Source organism: Electrona antarctica, assembly GCF_951216825.1.
Source record: "Electrona antarctica genome assembly, chromosome: 20".
Lineage (NCBI taxonomy): Eukaryota > Metazoa > Chordata > Actinopteri > Myctophiformes > Myctophidae > Electrona > Electrona antarctica.
In genome coordinates, this window is record NC_136801.1 from 37,206,071 (window position 1) to 37,228,228 (window position 22,158).

Below are 22,158 nucleotides of genomic sequence, written 5' to 3' on the forward strand. Positions count from 1 at the left end.
CCCACAAACGCATCTCCAAGAGGAAACCAATCAAAACCTAATCTACTAAAGTCAGAATCGGTCAGATTAACACACACAAGTGTTATTAGTTGAGTTTTCTTAATAATGTGCTTCTGAATCGCGTGTTTATGTCAGTCAGCGTAATGATCCGTTATTAATCCACCACCGCACGGACTGGAGAGAGAAGTGTTTCTCTCCCTTCGGCTCGCATGACTTGCGTCAATGTGTGCATGTGTGTGTGAATCACGGTGCAGGCAATACCGGTTCACTTTGCAGGTTGGAAATCCGGTATAGAGAGGATACGGAAAATTACGTTCATCTGCCTAAGCTATGCGTGCATAATATGACCAGATATAGTAGGCGGGCTCTACGACAAATTAAATTCCACCAATGTTCAAAACACGTTTCTGGTTTGGCTGACAGACTGACACAGCACAATACTTAGTTCTGATTGGTTCAGAACGAAAACAATAAAAAAGACAGGAAACTAAATGAAAATAGCGCCGGCAACTTAACCACTTAAACAAATAATTTTAGCAAAATGGGCAATGCGACGAACAATCCCTGGAACAACACATTTCCATATGGGGGTCGGCGGCCAATAGAGGGTATGCGCATGCTTAAAGTGAATGGCACATCGAGTGGCAAAGCAACATGCAAAGTGAGTTAACATTGTTTAACGTTGTTTAATGCAATCAGATAGGACTTTTATGTTTGGATGTATGGGCTGTCAAGGCCAGAAAGTAGTTTTTTGACACTCAGTAGACATTCCTGCATAACTTCCGGGTTTGATGATGATGTCACGCGCATACCCTCTATTGACATGAAATAGTTTGAGAACCACTGACATAGAAGCAAAGTTTCTTCAGAAAACTGTCATAATTTAGAAGCCATTTGCAGAATCGGGTCCTCAGGTCTTATAATGGGTTAACCTATTTTGGGCGGGAACCCCTTTTGGTGTTTCAACTGAGCATTATGTTATACTTTAGCTATTGAAAGGTCTTTAGGTCTGCTATTTTTTTTAAATCGAAGAACGACTGACATAGAAACATAGCTTTTTCAGAAAACTGTCAGGATGTAGAAGACGTAATGTATTGGGTTAACCGGGGGGGTCTTTGTTGTTGCAGGAGTTGAACCCTCACAAGAAGCAGGGCCCGGGCTTCCTGAGCTGGATGGGGGACAAGGTGCTGGCGGTGGCCCACTCCGTGCGGGGCGTGAGGAGCCGGCCGGAGGAGTTCGGCTCCATGCAGGAGTACGCCGACGCCTTCAGCAACAAGATGTCCTCCCTGGACAAGGTCACCCAGAGGATCATCAAGGAACAGAGGGGTACGGTGGGGTCATGGAACCCCATTAAAACTGGGAAAGCATCCGTGTCATTTTAGATAAATACTTAAACAATTATTTTATGCTTTGTCTATTCAAAAATCGTGAAATATATATATATATATATATATATATATATATATATATACATACATATATATAATTTGTGTATATAATTTTTTTTGAGGGGCGATATCCCCTCCTATATGTCTAGCTTTTAGTGTGTATAAACACAAATTTTGTCCTAACACAAACATTGAATGCCATTGACAATGAATGGACAATTTTTAGTGTTTGTGTACACACAAACATTGCGTAAGACTGACACGAATTAATCGTCGCCCTATAATAACAGTTGTGGGGCCCACCCATCGCCCGACTAGTAAATCCACTAGTCGACCTTGTTGGTACTAGTTGACTAGTTGATAAGAAGAAAAAATAAAGCTTTTTTTTTTTTTTTCTGATTCTGTAGGCCTCAAGATCAGGTAGATTATAGTTAAAGTCACCAATGTACACAGTTTTTTTTTTTCTTTTTCTTTTTTACATAATAGGTAGTTAAACAACTAGTCGACTAGTAAACTAGGCAACTAGTCAACTAGTAATAATGACTAGAAGTGAATGCCCTACTCTATACTGCAGAGTACCAGGACGAGTTGCGTCAGTACGGGCCCACCTACAGCCAGTGGGCCGGCGCCGAGGGGGAGGGCCCGCTGGCGGAGCCGCTGGCCGGCGTGGCCGCCTGCGCCGAGCTCTGCGGCAAGGAGACCGAGGAGCAGATCGACCACCTGGCCGAGGTGCTGGTGCCCGCCCTGCACGAGTACGTCCTCTGTGCCGACACGCTCAAGGTGGGTCGGCGATGCCATGCGAGCTGAACCTTGCGTCAACAAGACTTTATCCACCTCGGAGGAAAGCCTTGGGTCTGTGTTCCTAAATCGCCCCGTGTGGTCCAGTCTACATGGATTAACCCCATTTTGGCCTGACCTCGAAATTTAAAAAAAATCTTCTAAATCCTCCAGTTTTCTGAAATAAATATTTTCACGATCTTTCAAAAATAGCAGACCTACAAGCTCGAGCTATGAGCTTGTAGATCTGCTATTTTTCAATAGCTAAAGCATAACATAATGCTAACACCAAAAGGGGTTCCCGCCCAAAATGGGTTAAGTACAGTACGCGAGTAAATGTATTTTCCACCACTTCTATTTTAGAGGGAGAACCTAACGCCAGAAGTCTGTGGTTCCTCATGCAGGAGATAAGATGGTGTCGCTGTCAGGGGTGAAAACCGCATATGTCCACAACTGTTCGTTTTCAGGAATCAAATTAAAAAAATAGCCAAAATTGTCGATCTACAAGCTCACAACGTGTGTCCCCTAGGGTAGGTACCCTCACAAAACATGCTGTAATCCTGGTCTCTAAACTGCCTCCCCCTGGCCAGCTGGGGCGCCTGGTGGAGGGGAAAGGAACTAGTCGGAATAACGTGTTCCTTCCACACGCTACGTCCGGCCCGGGGAAACTCCCCACTATCAGGTGAAAAGGAGCAGCTTGGACTACTCATGCATGGAAGGAAGCATGAGGTCAGTCTGGGTGAAAAAATGGGTTGCAATATCGTGAGATAAAAGTTAAAGGTATATTCAGTGATTTTACTTAATTCAAATATCACTTATTTTTTATTTTATTCTGGATAATCCTCCCTACTATAGAGTGTGCTGACCATATAAGGAGTTCCTCCCTGTCCCCAGTGAGCCCCTGGGGTCAAAAAACCCTAGTTTCAGTTTTGGTGGCGGGTGGCAAAGCCTTCATCCAATCAGGATGAGAGGGGCCTTCCTCCAATCATGATCGACTGGGGGCGGGCCTTGGTGCACATGATGTTGGCCTGTTGCACTTCCCCCCACTGTAGAGCGTGCATGTGCACATTTTGTTACCGGGGTGGACTGGGTGGTTTTCCAAATCACCCAAATCACTGAATGCTCCTTTAAGTTAAAAAACAAAAAAAGCTATTTTTGTGTGACGCTGCAGTGCAAATAAAAACACAATTAAATCGTTATTCACAATTATTTGTGTGACTAGTAATCATCAACTTTGTGACAATCGTCAAAAATCGTGACAGCCCTACTACAGACTAAAACTGCCTGACCTACTTGTCATATCTCCCCTCCTTGACAAGCCTCCGTCTCACGAACCAGGGGCGACTGTGGCTCAGGAGGTAGAGCAGGTCGTCCATTGATCCATGGGTCGGAGGTTCGAATCCCGGCTCCTCCTGTCTAAATGTCGAAGTGTCCTTGGGCAAGACACTGAACCCCAAATTGCTCCCGATGTGCTGGTTGGTACCTTGCATGGCTTCCTCCGCAATCGGTGTGTGTGTGAATGGGTGAATGTAATGCACAATCTATGTAAAGCGTCTTGGATAAAGGCGCTATATAAATGCACCATTTACCATTTACGAACAAAATCCACAACGCCGGCGGCAGAAATTAACCAAATACATTTAGTCAAGCACTGTACAAGTAGTGTCAACTACAACTACTTTGAGGTACCTTCCTTTCTTCTTTACTGTTGAACACGGCACACAACAACAAGCTTACTGTCAAAAACTGTCAGGCTACTGGCAGTTCATATCTTTAACCCATTTAGGGCTGACGTCGAAATAAAATAAAAAGTCTTCTGAAAGAATATGTATTCAAAGATTTGTGCCGCATTTTCACGATTTTTCAAAAATAGCAGACCTACAAGCTCGTAGCGCGCCACTCGGTGGCGCGCTATGAGCTTGTAGATGTGCTATTTTTCAATAGCTAAATTATAACATAACACTTAGTTAAAACACCACAAGGGGTTCCCGTCCAGAATGGGTTAACCCATTTTGGGCGGGAACCCCTTTTGGTTTTAGCATTATGTTATGCTTTAGCTATTGAAAAATAGCAGATCTACAAGCTCGTAGCGCGCCACCGAGTGGCGCGCCACCGAGTGGCGCGCTACGAGCTTGTAGGTCTGCTATTTTTGAAAAATCGAAGAACGACTCACATAGAAACATAGCTTTTTCAGAAAACTGTCAGGATGTAGAAGACATTTTTTGAATCTGATCTCAGGTCAAAATGGGTTAAAGAACAACACAAACAGAAAGTTGACATGTTGACGGGAGAGAACTGTAAGAGCCTGCTGTAATAGTGAAGTCACTCAGTGTGGCTGCCGTGCAGTGCTTTCCATTAGACGAGTGATGGAGACGAGAGCCTGGGGGAGAGCTGCCTTGTTTTGAAACGTCATGTTTATTTGCCCATTTACGCCTGACGTCGAAATAAAAAAAAACGTTCGCTCTGAAAGAATCTAATTCAAAGATTTGTGCCGCATTTTTATGATTTTTCAAAAATAGCATACCTACAAGCTCGTAGCGCGCCACTTGGTGGCGCGCTACGAGCTTGTAGATCTGCTATTTTTCAATAGCTAACGTATACCATAATGCTTAGTTAAAACACCAAAAGGGGTTCCCGCCCAGAATGGGTTAGAACTGGTAACATACTGTATAGCTGCGCATGATGTGTGTGTTATGTTACTGTATGCAATGCATGTACATTGTACACGTGTGTGTAAATGAAATCTACTGCAACACAATGCATTTATACTGTGTGTGCACTGTGTATGAATGATAGATATATCGTATATATAATGCATGTATATCTCTTTTATTATCCACCAGGCTGTGCTCAGGAAAAGAGACAATATTCAGGCGGAGTTCGAAGCCAAAAGCGAAGCCCTCGCTGCCAAGAAGGTCGATCAAGAGGCAGTGAGTGGAATGTTGATGCCTGCGCTCCCGCGCATGCACGCACGCACAGTACACACGGTACACAGATGCACGAGCTAATGTACTGTACACACTACACACAGGTTTTGGGGCTTGCATGTCATTCTCCCAGATTTTTGTAATAAAGCGAAGGCTTTTAGATGCACTCTGAGCTCGGCAGGGGGCTTGCGTTGTGGACACCTGGGAGGATTACGTTAAATATCCCAGGCTTCTCAGGAGGCCCTATAGCTGGACGCCACTCATCTTGGAATAAAGGGCGCTCGATATTATTTCATGAAGCCGTGAATCCCCGCCCACGGGTGGCTAATCGCACTCTAATGAAAGATCGTACAATCCTCTTTTGATGATGGCTGGTTGCAAATGTCATGGACACCGGTATTAACCCATTTTGGGCGGGAACCCCTTTTGGTGTTAGCGTTATGTTATGCTTTAGCTATTGAAAAATAGCAGATCTACAAGCTCATAGCGCGCCACCGAGTGGCGCGCTACGAGCTTGTAGGTCTGCTATTTTTGAAAAATCGAAGAACGGCTGACATAGAAACATAGCTTTTTCAGAAAACTGTCAGGATGTAGAAGACATTTTTAGAATCTGATCTCAGGTCAAAACGGGTTAAGAGAGACAGACGCAGCGCAGGGAGGGAGGATGGAGCTACGTGTCTGGAGAGTTTACTTGACATCTGTGAGGTTATGTACACATTTAGTTTAAGAGTCTTGGGGCCGATTCATACTCCTATTTTGATTTCGGCTCGTCAGAAATTTTCAGTAGCACCGAAGAGCCGACTTTAGGACGGTACCCGCTCCCCCCCCCCGACTTTTATTCGGCTCTAAAATAGGAGTATGAATCGGCCCTTATTCACCTGCAGACTTATGACTTAACTCAGGGGTTCTCACCCCGTGGGTCACGACCCCGCTCTCGGGGGGGGGGGGGGGTCGCCAAATTATTTTGGGGGGGGTCCCCAAATTATTTTCAAAAACAAAAAAAGTGATTTATTTTTTATTTTTTGCAACTGAATGGCCATACTGTATATGGAGGCGTGACTGACTGAGCGACAGGTTTTGCAGGTTTTCATAGTAATGCAACATGCGGTCGCAACAATGAGAATGGAATGGACAAAAGTGCTAACAGTAATTGCGCCAATGCTACCGAGCTAAGGCAAGGACCAGAAAACGACAATGTTCCAAACACGATCACCGGATAATCAGAAATGACCTCCGAACATCGGCGATCTGTTCAAAACTACGGACAAGCGCCGTATTTTCAGAGAAAAGAGGCTAATACAGAAGCTAATGTGGTTGGGTCGCACAGACACAGTATACAGACGAGGCCCAAGCCCCCAGAAAGGCTTGCCCAATGTTGAATCTGCGAGACGTAGTGGTGGAAAGGAGAACTACAGGCTGGCCCCTGAATTTAGCACAAGGAAACCCCGTGGATCTGGGGTTTAAATCAGGGGTTCTCAACCCGTGGGTCGCGACCCCTCGGGGGGTCGCCAAATTATTTTAGGGGGTCCCCAAATTATTTTCAAAAAAAAAAAAAAATGTTTTTTTTTTGTTTTTTTTTCACGATTTTTTAAAAATAGCAGACCTACAAGCTCATAGCGCGCCACTCGGTGGCGCACTATGAGCTTGTAGATCTGCTATTTTTAAATAGCTAAATTATAACAATGCTTAAAACACCAAAAGGGGTTCCCGCCCAAAATGGTTTAAGGTTATTGTAGCAGTCAATTTATATTGGGGGTCGGGAGGGGGCGGGGCGGGGGTCCCGAGACGTTGCCAAAGCATTTCCGGGGGTCCCCGGCCAAAAACGTTGAGAACCCCTGGTTTAAATCACCAATGACGATCCTCTTGTCTGGTGGCGTGAAAACCAGGCTAGATTCCCTCTGCTTTCTAAAATCGCAGGAGAGTTTTCAGTGCAGTGGGCAGAGGCGGGGAATATCGTTACCAATTTGCATTCCTCTCTGAAGCCAAACAAGGAGAGATGCTCGTTTTCCTCGCGTGTAACAAGGATGTGATCCAGGTCTGAAATGTAGGCCTATTCTTTTGCTAAATAAGTAAGTATTATGGGATAGCCTGCCCTGTCATAGTGCATTTAATCAATAGCCGCTCCAAACGCGCCACGGCTATTTATTAAATACCGGTAGTAATTTGTTTTGTTGTGCATTATTTTCTTTTTTTTTTCACTTAATTTTTATTGATGGAAAGACAAAACAAAAACCAAAAGACAAGACAAAAACAAAAAAAGGAAGACAAAAACAAAAAACAAGACAAAGCTGCATTTTTCATATTACAAGATACATTCATTGAAATCCTATTGCATTAACACTAGGCTGAGAGAAGAGATCCCACTTTTCCCACTTTTTATAGAACTTATCCTCTTGTAGTCTAAGTATGAATGTTAGTTTTTCCATAACATACAGTTCCTCAGTAAGTTGTGCATTATTTTCAATGCATTAAGAGAGTTCCGTTGACCTAATAAATTGGCCTAATAAAAGATTGAGCCTAGCCTACAGGGCTTTATATTGATTTCCCCCCCTTTTTCTGTTATCATTTGTGAATTTGCGTTTGACTAAATGAAGACTATCAAGTGTTGCGCTTGAGAGGCTCAAGTGTTGAGCCTCTAATTTTTAGTCTAAGACTGATTCTGTTATTTTGCACAAAACTTTTGCATCATTCATTGTACATTCATTTTGGTTTGTACCATGTTCTTACAGCACTTAATGCTGCATGTGACTTTTCGTTTGACAAATACCTAATTAAAACTGTCTGAGGTGCACATCAAAACCAAAGTAGACGTGAAAATCAACCCTGAAATATACCCTCTCCCTTCTTTTAATGGTTAAACGTTTTATTTATTTGGCATTGGCGAATAACCACGACCTGTGATACAGTTTGCCTGCCTTAATCAATAGTTATTTATTTATATAGACTAGATTATAATTGTTCTATGTTTCATTATATAGTGTTTTTTGTTGTTGTTCACGACACACAGTTCAGTTGACAGGCATAGCTGCTTTTACACGTTTGTCATGTCAGTGTGTGGCCAGCAGAGGTCAGTGATGTTCCATGTAGCAGCTCAGAGCTGATGAGCAGAAAGGTTGCCTACACCATGCAGAAATGTTTAGTACAGTGACTCTCAACCTGAGGATATTGCAAGTTGACCCCAACAACTAATCGGCAAAACATATTTTTAATGATAATATAACCTTAGTATTATTTAAAATATAAGGCAACGCTCCAATAGAGCAGGGGTTCTCAACCTGTGGGCTGCGACCCTATAGGTTGGTCGCAACCTATAGGGTTGTGGCAGCGGTGGCCGAACGGATTGCGGAGCGGTCTTGATACCGGAAGGTCGCCAGTTCGAATCAGCGGTCCGACACGTTAAAATTACCACCGCTGAAGTCCCCTTGAGCAAGGCATTGATCCACTACCATGAAATGTTCTATGAGCAGGGCCTGGCTGGAAACAAGTTATTGAGCTTAGCCCAGATACCCTGGGTAAATATAGTAACTTTGCTTTGCCAAATTATTTCGGGGGGTCCCCAAATTATTAAAACAATAAATAAATAAACGTCCCTTAATGGTTTTATCTGGTTTCAGTATTAATTTATGATATATTTTCTCTAATATTAATGTTATTTTTGCAGTCAGTTTGTATTGGGGGTGAGGAGGGGGGGGGTGTGGGTGTGGGGTCGCGAGACATGGCCAAATCGTTTGCGGGGGTCCCCAGCCAAAAACGTTGAGAACCCCTGCAATAGAGCGTGACAGACAAACGCAGCACGCACGCACGCACGCACGCACGCGCACACACACAGTGGCTCAGGGGTAGATTTGAAAAATCGAAGAACGACTGACATAGAAACATAGCTTTTTCAGAAAACTGTCAGGATGTAGAAGACATTTTTAGAATCTGATCTCAGGTCAAAATGGGTTAAAAAGCGCTCTATAAATGCACCATTTACTATTTATTTACACAGACATTTGACACTTTGGTTTATATCCACATGAACCAGAAGTACAATAATTCCTCGTACAGCGGACAACAGCTCCATGTCCTCAACCCCTTGCTTGTATTGTAAATAAGCTAAGAGAGACCCTACAGCTGTGCTGTTTGTGAATAAGATAAGAGAGACGCAACGAGTGCTGTGTTGTTTATGAAACGAGCTTCTAAATATCTGAAATATTTAAAGCTATATTCAGTGATTTCACTTAATTCAAATATCACTTTTTGTTTTGTTGTGATAATCCTCCCTACTACAGAGTGTGCTGACCATATAAGGAGTTCCTCCCTTTCCTCAGTTAACCCCTGTGGGTCAAAAAACCTTAGGTTGCATTTTTGGCTAGGTGGCCCAGCCTTCATCCAATCAGGATAGAGAGGGGCCTTCCACCAATAATGATCGAGCGGGGGCGGGCCTTGGTGTGTGTGCTGTTGGCCTGTCGTGTGTCACCCCACTGTAGTGCGTGCATGTGCACATCTTGTGCACATGGCGGATGACGATGATTTTGATTGTAAATACTGTACCAGTGAGTCAGACAATAGGAAAACGGCCAGTTGCAAAGTGCCTAGACGGCAGAACATTGTTACATAAAATACAGTTGACATACTTGTCAGAAACAGTAGACATCAATTATGGTTAAAGGAAACAACGCCTCCTCCAAATTGAACAGCTTGCTGATATTGCACAGTACTGTGTCAACTGTTTGGCCTTCCTCGCAGTGCACGCACGCACGCACGCACGCACGCACGCACGCACGCACGCACACACACATTCGTATACAACAAGCAATTGGCAACGCACACTTGTATGGCCATGTTTAACAACTTGTGAACGTGTCGCAATGTAATGTTCACAGCGACGATTTACACACATCCTTGCGCTCAAACCTAAACTTATTTGCCATTTTTTTACTATTTAAAAAAACCCCTTTTAAAATAGTTCAAATAGCTGATCTACAAGCTCACAATGTGTAGATGTATATCGGCTAGTTGAACTATTTTAAAATTATTTTCAAAATAGTAAAAAATGGCAAATAAGTTTAGGGATAAGGGTGGCGCAAGACGGAGCCCTTGAAACATTTGGCATGCCATGCAAAATGTCTGTGTGTCTGTCTGCCTTAATTGATTACTTTATTTAACAGTTTGCCTGCTTTAAATTGATTGATCAAACGATATGCCCTGCTTAATACGACATCCCCGCTATTTGTTTTATGTGTCTAAATCGCCCTATTTTAATAATTAAAAATAAAGTCCGTCTCTGCCGCGGAGCAGGGGGAGAGAGCTTCATGTTATGATCTCGAAACCGGAAATCGACACATTCGCTGGGCTGCTAGGGCTTCTGGGAAATTGAGTCCAATGCAAGTGAACGGGTGTTTTGTCTGACTACAACAGCCTCACACCACCCGTAGCAAGATGGCGGGTGGTGCGATGGTGGTGCGATGGAAGTAAACACAAGGCGCAAGCTATCTTCGGCGGATTTTCGCCGATCAAAAGCCCAGATACTTCAGCGTATGATCTAAAGGTAATACAACAATCCCGGCAACGTAGAATATTTGATTAAAATGTGGGTAAATCGTACAGTAGAGAGTGCCAGATGGCCTTCGCGGATCTGATTTGTTCTTTTCTTATAGTTCCAAAAAATAGCCTATGTGTCATATACAGTGTCTGTACAGTATGGCAATCGGGCTATATTTTTTTAAATAATTAGAATCAGTTCATTTGTCACGTCACAATTTGACAGCTTGAGATCCACTGTTCTAAACAATGCAGTCAGAGACGTGACATTGACTCGTGGGGTTTCAAAGCCTGATGGAAGAGTCTGTCCGCTCACACAGTTACAGTCTGCCTCTCCACGGAGGCCCCGGGAGGAAGCCACTGATGTGTGATTTGTGGTGACAGAGTGAGACATCTTTAAATCCATTTCATTCACTTCTGACAGACCCTGGAAAATGCTAGGAAAGGGGAAACGGAAGGATTGATGACCCACATTAATACATTTACCGCCAGCATTAATTAATCCCTCGATAGCGTATTGCCAAGGTTTTATCGCGCGTAACACTTACTTTGAAGATCCAATTATCCGTAATCGCATGTTTCTGTGAAAAAACTGCTGTGTGTGTTGTATCATGACCGGTTGTAGTTGTCTCGCTCGGCAGTGGAAAAAGCTGACCGCGAGTATCACAGCGCCTGCTACAGGCCGTTGAAAACGCTTGTCTGGGCCAGAAACTGCCCCCTCAATGTCCTTTCTGAGATACAGGGCTTTGAAGACAGGGCTTCCTATGCAAGTGGATGCGCGCGCATCTTCAAAATGGCCGCGGTCCCACTCTATGTTGACGCGATAGCAACAATAGCATCTTATACGATCGCATTAAAACTTGGATTAAAAAATGTAAACCCTGGTTCACGAGAGTCTGGTGTTTGGCGGGCTAGGGTACTAATTTACACCCTTGTGTTTCTCGTTTGTGGCGGGCAGACGGATTAGGATGATTTTTCCCTTGGCTATATACCTCGCGTCACACTTGTCCACTTGTCACAACGCTTGCTTGTAGATCTACTTGTAGATTTGGAAAATCTTTGAACATTTTAGAGTGCTTAACTTTCAAGAGGTGTTTAGGAGTTAAGACTAGCTTTTTCTATGAAACGTCTATTAACCTGACGTCACCATAAACGCAGTCATGAGTCCATGTCATGGAGCAGAGTTTCCCCAAAACAGTACATTGGTACTGTTACTTTGATGCCAGTACTTTTACTCAAGCAAAACATGTAATAAAGATACTACTTCCAGCACTGCAGTTGACTGAGAAGCCACAACCTGCTTATGGGCACCTCGAGAGGAATACGAGACCGCTCGCCCCTTTACCAACTCGCCCCTGCATTTTTTTTAATGTAGTTAACAGTTGATTTGGTATTTCCCTCCCTATCTGAAATTATCTTGTATACAGATTTATTTGATTGCATAGTAGTCGATCTCTATACTCTGTAAAATTTAGAAAGAACAACATGTCACAGAGACGGTGACTGCTTAATTAAGTTAATGTATGACCTTCTAGCAGTTCATTTCGTTTTATTAATCACATTTCTTCCATGTAGCCCATGTTTTGTAATGGCATCATCATGCTATTATGCCCGTGGATATACAGAGTGAACTTAACAATGATAAATTAATATGTTAATACCTTTTAAATAATCACAAACATGAATTATGTTTGTTATTTACAGCTAGGTAGAGTAGTGGGGCGAGATGGAAAAGGGGTGAGCGGACCTGTTACCCCTCGAGAGTGACGCAACTTCCCCTCAAAGCCCAAACAAATGTGTATTGGGCATGTTGAGAGCTATACTTAACTATTATGACAATGTTAAAATTGCCCCGGGGGGGGGGGGGGGGGCACTTCACCCCTTTTGCAACCAGATCTTATTTTAATGATTTTTGGGAAACAAGAAACACTTTCTTTTGTATTTTTTTGTATTTTTGTATTTCAAAGTCTCCATGATGTCATGGGTGAAGTGTCCCTTCAAGGCAAATACTTGAGTGCTTTATTCTGAGAACAATGCATGACCACCTGTGTGTGATTTAGCTGCAATTTATTGCGTGCCTCAATTGACGAGCTATTAACGCCCACACTCCATCTCCCGGTGCGTCGACACTCGACACCAGTACAGGGAAACGTGTCATTTCTCGAGTGGTGGCGTCTTTCATTACAGCCCTGCTGCCTGCGTCACAGCTGGACACCACACGTTTCAATCAATGGAGGGATAGTTGTCTTTAAATTACAATTATTATCCATCCTTCTTGCAATGGCAGGTTATTATTGTTTCGACTGTATGTGCGAGTGAGTCATAACCAATGGTTTAAAGTAACTAAGTACATTTACTCAAGTACTGTGCTTAAAGGAGAATCCCATGCTAGAAGGCTTCCTTACCTTTTATTTGTAGTTGTTACGTCCCCACCAAAGAGGTCCAGGTGTTATTTTTTGCAAAACCTCCTTATTGGCTGTTTCCCCTACCATGGCTGTTTGCCCTAAATGAATTGAATTGAATAGGGCTATGGGGTGTTGTGCTAATTCGCTTATTTCCATCGCTCAAAATTATTATTTTGTTGTATATATCCTCTCTTCATAATGTAAATAATATCCCAAGCGGCACACTTTACTACTTATTTCGATGGAAATAAGCGAATTAGCACAACGCCCCATTCAATGCAATTCATTGAGGGCTTATAGCCAATAAGGAGTTTTTGCACGAAAAAACACCTGGACCTCTTTGGTGGGGACGTAACAACTACAAAGAAAGGTAAGAAAGCCTTCTAGCATGGAATTCTCCTTTAAGTACAATCTTGAGATATTTGTACATTACCTGAGTATTTCCAATTCCCAATTATTTTACTTCTATTCCACTACATCTCCCAGGTAAATATTGTACTTTTACTCCACTACACCGCCCATTAGCGTGCTTGTGTGTTTGTAAACACAGTATTCTTCAACATGGCTGAATTGGCTATGGAGTAGCATTTGGAATTTTATAGCTACGGTGGAAGTAACTCTAAGGCCCGATTCATACTCCTATTTTAGAGCCGAATAAAAGTCGGTTCGGCTCTGTAGAGCCTACAATGTGACGTCATTTGAGGTTCGGGGGGGCAGGTACCGTCCTGAAGTCGGCTCTTCGGTGCTACTGAAACTTTCTGACGAGCCGAAATCATTTCGGCACTACAGCGCCGAAACAGCGGTAAAATAGGAGTATGAATCGGCCCTTAGTGTCTCTCGGCTGGAGATAAATGGACACCCATTGTCGGTGGGAGAGCAGATACTGCTGTGATAACGCCTGCTCACAGGCAAAATATCACACTGCCGTGCGAGGGGATATACTTTAGAAAATAAACAAAACCACGTAGCTACTCACCGAAACAAAGCCTGCTAGACCTAGGAAAAAGTCTATTCTCCAGCCTGGGAAGCCTCTCAGGTCCCCAGTTTCTCAATAAAATGCATTTTGTACCATTTTAATAAAGTAATGTACCGGACAGATTAAAGGACCACTTCACCACTTTTCAACAAACACTTTTCAATAATCTTCATATAATAGGTCCTCACTAATAATCATGATAAAATGGCACGATTTTTTTCACGGCTGTGGGCAGTTTAGAAACCGTCTTCCAGTGACATCATCATTAGGCAGATTACTTTTTAAACAAGATTTTTTTTACAAAAATGTTTAGATTTTCATTATCGTGAGAACTAGAAAGCCTGCAGTTTTTATTAGCTTGTATTACCCATCGATGATGTCACTGGAAGACGGTTTCTGAACTGCCCACAGCCCTCCTGTGAGACACAGACCGAGTAGGAAAAAAATGCGCCATTTTTTCATGATTATTAGTGAGGACCTATTCTATGAAGATAGGTTGAAAAGTGGTGAAGTAGTCCTTTAACTTCTTCTACTACGGCATTTCAGGGTTGCGCCTGCATCCAATCCACTTGGATGCATTTTATTTCATGACAAAAACTGTGCATTTTAGAGAGAAGATATGGGAACAGAGATGCTTCCCAGCCTGGAGAATAGACTTTCACCAAAGTCGAAATGAGGGCCCTTTTTGCCAGATCCAGTCACATAATTGCCTCTGAGATGTAGTGGAGTAGAAGTAAAAGTACTGGAAATCGGAAGTACTCGAGTAAAGTAAAATTACCTCAAAATTGTACTTAACCCATTTTGGGCGGGAACCCCTTTTGGTGTTAGCATCATGTTATGCTTTAGCTATTGAAAAATAGCAGATCTACAAGCTCAGCGCGCTACGAGCTTGTAGGTCTGCTATTTTTGAAAAATCGAAGAACGACTGACATAGAAACATAGCTTTTTCAGAAAACTGTCAGGATATAGAAGACATTTTTAGAATCTGATCTCAGGTCAAAATGGGTTAAGTACAGTACTTGAGTAAAAGTACAAGTACTTAGTTACTTTACACACCACACATGAAGAGTCACTCGACATGCACGCACATGTTCGCACACGAGAGCTCTCGCGCGCCGCGGAGAGCTCTCGTATCCCCCGTCGTTAGTGACCCGCGGCTGTTATCGATCGAGTCACCTTATCAAGGCAGTATAGCAGAGCGAGCAGCACGTCCATCCATCACCGCTGATGGGGAGCAGGTGTGTCCCTCCCTGGCCGTAGCGTGCTGGCAGACAGTCAGCATGCACTTGTTCAGTGTCGAGGGCTTTTTCCCTCGTAACTCGTTTTCAATGAGAGGCGAGCGGGCGGGTCGAGAGGTGCGGGGCAAGTCTGACAGTACATTTTAACCCATTTTGACCTGAGATCAGATTCTAAAAATGTCACTCGGTGGCGCGCTATGAGCTTGTAGAACTGCTATTTTTCAATAGCTAAAGCATAACATAATGCTAACACCAAAATGGGTTCCCGCCCAAAATGGGTTAAGAGCGGGCGACAGCCTGGCTGTATTTTCCGGAAGTTGCGTTATTTATTGTCTATGGGACCCTGGCAACTACTGGTGATAGCGGGTCGAATAGACGATAGTCGAAAGGCGGGGAGAGGAACGTCGTTCAAATTTTAAAAAAACTTGAAAATATTAAATCTTTTGGACGACATCGTCCGGGCGATAGCCAATCAAATTCATGTGTTGCTTGGTTTACCCTCCACGCGGAAACCATAACCACCAAGCAGCTTCAAAGCGAGGACTAGTGTTGATTTTGTCGAATAACACTATGACGAAAAATGTTCGTCGACTACCTTTTTTCACTGACGAAAACGAAATGGAAACTAAATTAAAAACTAAGCCATGATGACTAAAACTAAGACTAAATATACTGTCGATTTTGTCAACAAATAAAGACTAGGCTAAAATGTTAGGAAGGGACTAGTGGACAAGAGATCCAGTATTTACACTTGGTTGCATGCTGAAAATAGCTAAATATAGCCGATCTACAACCTCACAACACGTCGCGCTGCGGCGTGTTGTGAGCTTGTAGATCGGCTATTTTCAGCAAGTGTAAAAACAGTCATTACGACGGCATCAAGGCAAAGCAAAACACATTTTAGTCGACTAAATCACCTGTAGATTTAGTCGACTAAAATCTTATATTTAGTCGACTAACACTAAAACATTCCAGGTGACTAAAATGTGACTAAAACTAAATGAAAGCCATTCAAGAGACTATGACTAAAATAGAAATGTGCTGCCAAAAACAACACTGGTGAGGACGGATGCGGTGATGACAGCAGGAACGCCCACTAGGAGATTGATTTGTATCGCCCAGAGTCACCACTACCAGCGGTGACCAGCAGGTGTCCCCCTTTGCGTGGGACGGTCCCTCATTTCCAAGACTTTTCAGAGCGTCCCACAAATTGAGACCCTGTCCCACATCGTGACCGACAGGCATCAGTGTTCAAATGCCCTAATAGTTAGTCCCCTGTTGTAAAGCTCTCTCTTTTCCTGCAAGATGTGTACAGTAAGCCTGTTAAAATAAGCTTTTAGATCTGCTATTTTGGAAAAATCGTGAAAATGCGTTTTTAACTCAAATATTTACTTCTGGGGGGGGTCCCTGGAACAACATATTTTCCAGATGAGGGTCGGCGGCCCAATTACATATCATTTTTGGGGGTCCTTGACACAAAATAGTTTGAGAACCACTGATATGGAAACCTGGGGTTTTCAGAAAACTGTCATGATTTAAGAAGACATTTTGTAGAATGCACCACTGACTTGACTGATAAGGATGGTTGTGCTTGGGCTTTGGCAGCTGAAGGAGGAGGTGGACAGACTGGAGGACCGCGTGGAGTCGGCCAACAGCGCCCTGAAGGGAGACTGGAGCCGCTGGCACGACGGCATGAGGACCGACCTGAGGTCAGCCTTCGTCTCCGCCGCCCAGAAGAACGTGGACTACTACGAGAAGGTCAGTTCTCTCTGTCTCTCTCTCTCTCTCTCTGTCCGCCAAAACAGTGTTGTTTTGTTGGGAGCAAATTTCTATTTTAGTTTAGTTATAGTCTTTGGAATAAAACTATTCCATAGTCTTTGGAAAAAAATAAGTTTTAGTCACATTTTAGTCACCTGGAATGTGTTAGTGTTAGTCTAGTTTTAGTCTACTAAATGCCATGAGATTTTAGTCGACTAAAATGTATTTTGCCGTCGCAATGGCGACACTTCCTGAAAATATTTTCAGCATGCAACCAAGTGTAAAATGACTTATACTGGATCTCTTGTCCATTAGTCCCTTCCTAACATTTTAGTCTAGTTTGTATTTGTTGACGAAATTGTCAGTATGTTTAGTCTTAGTTTTAGTCGTCATGGCTTAGTTTTCATACAGTTTTCGTCAGTGAAAAAAACTGCTGCCAAAATGCTCGTTCTCATACTCTTTCGTGCCAAGAAGGGGAACACCAACAAGCCAAATTGATGAAAAAGCGGAACTCCAAAATAAAGGTGCAGAACTGGCTCAGATGCAACTTCTCATGTTTTATTGAGAACGCCAACGCTATGCCAATCTCAATAAAATAGGAGACGTTGCATCTGAGCCAGTCTTGCACCTTTTGTTTTGGAGTGCCACTTTCTTTCCACTTTGTTGGTTTATGAGTTAACCCATTTCCCGCCAGCATTAATTAATCCCTCGATAGCGTACTGCCAAGGTTTTATCGCGCGTAACACTTACTTTGAAGAGCCAAATATCCGTAATCGCATGTTCATGTGACAAACTGCTGTGTGTGGTGTCTTCACCGGTTGTTGTTCTCTCGGTCGATGGTGGATAAAGCCGACTGCGAGTATCACAGCGCCTGCTACAGGCCGTTGAAAACGCTTGTCTGGGACAGAAACTGCCCCTCAGTGTCGTTTCTGAGATACAGGCAGGGATTAAAACTTGGATTAAAGAATGTAAACCCTGGTTCACGAAAGTCTCTTGTTTGGCGGGCTAGGGCAGGGGTTCTCAACCCGTGGGTCGCGACCCCTCGGGGGGTCGCCAAAATATTTTAGGGGGTCCCCAAATTATTTTCCAAAAAAAAAAAAGAAAAAAAAGATTTTTTTTTTATTTATTTTTTCACGATTTTTCAAAAATAGCAGACCTACAAGCTCGTAGCGCGCCACTCGGTGGCGCGCTATGAGCTTGTAGATCTGCTATTTTTAAATAGCTAAATTATAACAATGCTTAAAACACCAAAAGGGGTTCCCGCCCAAAATGGTTTAAGGTTATTGTAGCAGTCAATTTATATTGGGGGTCGGGAGGGGGCGGGGCGGGGGTCCCGAGACGTTGCCAAAGCATTTCCGGGGGTCCCCGGCCAAAAACGTTGAGAACCCCTGGGCTAGGGTACCAATTTACACCCTCGTGTTCCTCGTTTGTGGCGGGCCTCGTGTTAAGTTATATTTAAAGCTGAGCACCCACTGCCTCGGCCAAGGGCAGTATCCGGAGGAAACGCACCAGCTGTTCTTTCTTTACCAATGTGTGTGTTTGGCCACGGAACCCCATCTAAAACTATATGAGACAAAAAGAGGACTCCTGCACATAAAAAAACCCGTGGGAGGTGCAAGTGCTAGTTAGCAGGCATAGACTTGGAAAAAAAGGGAAATAAACCTTCCAAGGAAGGGACTGCACACTCTAGGGAATAGAGACGGACAACTTACTGCATCATCAACTTATTGTTTTAGCACTTATTAGCACTGTGGTAATAATTACATTTTTTTTTTTACCTTAACCCATTTAGGGCGGGAACCCCTTTTGATGTTTTAAACATTATGTTATAATTTAGCTATTGAAAAATAGCAGATCTACAAGCTCGTAGCGCGCCACCGAGTGGCGCGCTACGAGCTTGTAGGTCTGCTATTGTTGAAAAATCGAAGAACGACTGACATAGAAACATACTATTACTATTATAAAGTAACTTAACCCCAACACTGACTGATTTGTGAAATGCTCACAATAGGGAGCAGCCTCAGACATCCATGGGTTAGTATATGACTGAAGAAGAAGGCAAAAGCAAGCACTCGGTTGAGTTTACCTCATACAGTTGAGTTTACCTCATACAAGACATCAAGATGTCTTGTATGAGGTAAACTGAGATAACTCGAGGTGCACCCGGACCGCTATGTGCGTGACACCTAGGTCCTCTTTATAAGTGACACCTACACAGTGTTCTCTAGATTTACGCTGAAGAAGGCTCTCGGGCCGAAACGTCCTTACGGTTTTCTGCTGGGGGGAAACAAAATAAAGCTTTAACAGTTCTAGTGCCGGGAATTGTTTGATCCAGTGTTGCGTCGCTGCGTAATACGACAGACCCGCTATTTGTTTTATGAACCTAAATCGCATCGCATTAAAAATAATAAAAGTCCGCCTCTGCCGTGGAGCAGGGGGAGAGAGCGTCATGTTATGACGACGAAACCGGAAATCGATACTTATGCTGGGCTGCTAGGGCTTCTGGGAAATTGAGCCCAATGCAAGTGAACGGGGGGGCTTGTTTGGACTACAACTTGCTCTGCACTCTGGTTTCGTTTCGCATTGTCATGGCCGCTGGCTCGTTTCATCATAACAAGACGACGGACCATTTCTTACCCGATTTTCACGGAACAAATGCCCAAATACTTCAGCGTATGCTCCAAAGGTAATAAAACAATCCAGGCAGCGTAGGAAATTTGATTAAAAGTCGGGTTCCGCGTGATGTGGCGTCAAACTGTTAATCCTTCCGGATACTACGTGAGTGCTGGTATTCGTTTCTATAGTTAGTATATGACTGACAACAACACACAACCCACACAGCAGCACACAGAGCCAACAGTGTGGAACACAGTCTGGCATGTAATGTGTGTGTGATGATGATTCCCAGAATGTTTATCTCAGGGCATGACACACACTAGACGGATCCTCGTTAACCAATTTAGGCCTGACCTCAAAATTTTAAAAAAAATCTTCCAAATCCTCCAGTTTTCTGAATTAAATATTTTCACGATTTAAAAAAAAAAAAAATAGCAGACGTGATTGATTGATTGATTACTTTATTGAAAAATACATTTCAAAAGGATAGAAAGCCTTTTTTTCATTTGTGCTATTTATCTATTCTACACTAAAAAAGTCAGTATACTTAAAAATTAAAAATTAGGCCGACCATCTTTGGCCGATAACACCGAGTGGCGTGCTACGAGCTATAGCGCTATGAGCGCTATGAGAAATTATAACATAATGTTTAAAACACCAAAAGGGGTTCCCGCCCAAAATGGGTTAAGCTCAGCTATAGTCAGTCTGAAGCAGCTCTGTAGGCGTGGGTAAAGTCATGAGGTCATTGTTGCTGGTGGAAAATGGACAAAAAAAAACACATAGAAAGATGAAATATGGACATACAAGGTTTGTGGCCCGACAGCGTCTATGTACTGTGTTTGCTGGAGATAAAAACAAAAATAATAATTATAATAAAAAAAATCCGAAATGCCCCAAGAATATGACCTAACATTTATTTCAATTTCCATATTTTTTTTGCAAATGGAAATAAAGATTGCTCTTGTCTCGCACACACAAGGATAGGACAAAAAATGCTGTTTGCTTATTCCGAGTAATTGGGTGGCTTGGAGGCGGATGGAAACAGGATGTTTGCCTTCTTCTTCATCATCATAATCATCGTTGCACCGGTTCTTATTTCTGCATTTTCAATATTTGGAAACTGGCCATGGCTTTGTCACCAGCGGAGATGAATCATCCTCATGTCAGGTCAACAGTTCATCAGCAGAACATTTATTCATGTGTTTATTTTGTACATATAATAATAATGGAACACTGAGTGTACTCTCAGAGTTCCATTATGTACTAAATAAATACATGAATAAACAAACAGAGGCGAGACATTTTCTTAACCCCCTAAAAAAGTTTCTGAACACCGTTCTTGAACCCCTTATAAATGCTGGGGAATGGCAGGCAGGCGGTGTAGCAGGGACGGGCGGGCTGGCGGACGGACGGATGGATGGATGGACGGACGGACGGACGGACGGACACAGGCAGAGACAGACGGACGGACGGACAGACGCAGGCAGAGACAGACGCACAGACAGACAGACAGACAGACAGACAGACGCAGGCAGAGACAGACGCACGGACAGACAGGGCGAGGACCGTATTGAAAGAGGGAAGAAGTAGTAGGGAGATGCAGCCCCGTGATTCAGATTAATGACTGCAGAGTACAGCAGAGACAAAGACTAACACCAGAAAGAGACGGGGAGAGAACCGACCGATCGACCGGAGGGGACAGCAGGAGTGAAGTGATTAACCCATTTTGACCTGAGATCAGATTCTAAAAATGTCTTCTACATCCTGACAGTTTTCTGAAAAAGCCATGTTTCTATGTCAGTCGTTCTTCGATTTTTCAAAAATAGCAGACCTACAAGCTCGTAGAGCGCCACTCGGTGGCGCGCTATGAGCTTGTAGATCTGCTATTTTTCAATAGCTAAAGCGGCGGCGGTGGCTCAGGGGTAGAGTTTCCGGATGGTAACCGCAAGGTCGCCAGTTCGAACCCGGGCTCCCCCAGAGTTAGTGTCGAAGTGTCCTTGAGCAAGACACTGAACCCCAAATTGCTCCTGATGTGCTGGTTGGTACCTTGCATGGTTTCTGCCGCCATTGGTGTATGAATGTGTGTGTGAATGGGTGAATGTAATGCACAATCTATGTAAAGCGCCTTGGATAACGGCGCTATATAAATGCACCGTTTACCATTTACCATTTGCATAATGCTAACACCAAAAGGGGTTCCCGCCCAAAATGGGTTAAGCTTAGGCTGACAATAATGTTCTGTTTTTATAGATTTGTTTTGTCTTCAGAGCCTATAAAGCTCAATTCGTACTCGCGACTCGCCGACGAGCACGGGACTTTGAGCAAAGAATGCGGCGTGGGGCAACTCGTTAGCGTGAAGTGCTGTCCGCATGGACTGGCGTCACAACCGTGCGACAGAATATAAATTGGGCATTAGCGCTGGTTCGGGGCCAATTTGCTGTGGGCTTTATGTTTGGGGGGGGGGGGGGGGGGGGGGGGGGGGGGCTTTCTAGCCTGGCATGTTGCCAGCAGATGGTAGCAATGCCTCAGTTTAACCCATTTTGGGCG

At 43.5% G+C, this 22,158-nt stretch overlaps 1 protein-coding gene across 3 annotated transcripts in view; it reads left to right on the top strand.

Moving 5' to 3' along the window:
* The window catches only part of snx7 (sorting nexin 7), an 84,462-nt gene that overhangs the window by 15,106 nt on the left and 47,198 nt on the right, over nt 1–22,158 (top strand). For 2 of the 3 annotated variants that reach the window (XR_013788549.1, XM_079490191.1), the window contains exons 5-8: nt 1,128–1,326; nt 1,963–2,168; nt 5,009–5,152; nt 16,843–16,995. Coding sequence is in view for 2 of the 3 variants with exons in the window: in XM_079490191.1 (XP_079346317.1) it covers nt 1,128–1,326; nt 1,963–2,168; nt 5,009–5,152; nt 16,843–16,995 (702 nt within the window). In the remaining variant the exon portion in view is untranslated. The remainder of the gene's footprint in view (nt 1–1,127; nt 1,327–1,962; nt 2,169–5,008; nt 5,153–16,842; nt 16,996–22,158) is intronic. The other variant, XM_079490192.1, reaches the window with a different exon arrangement.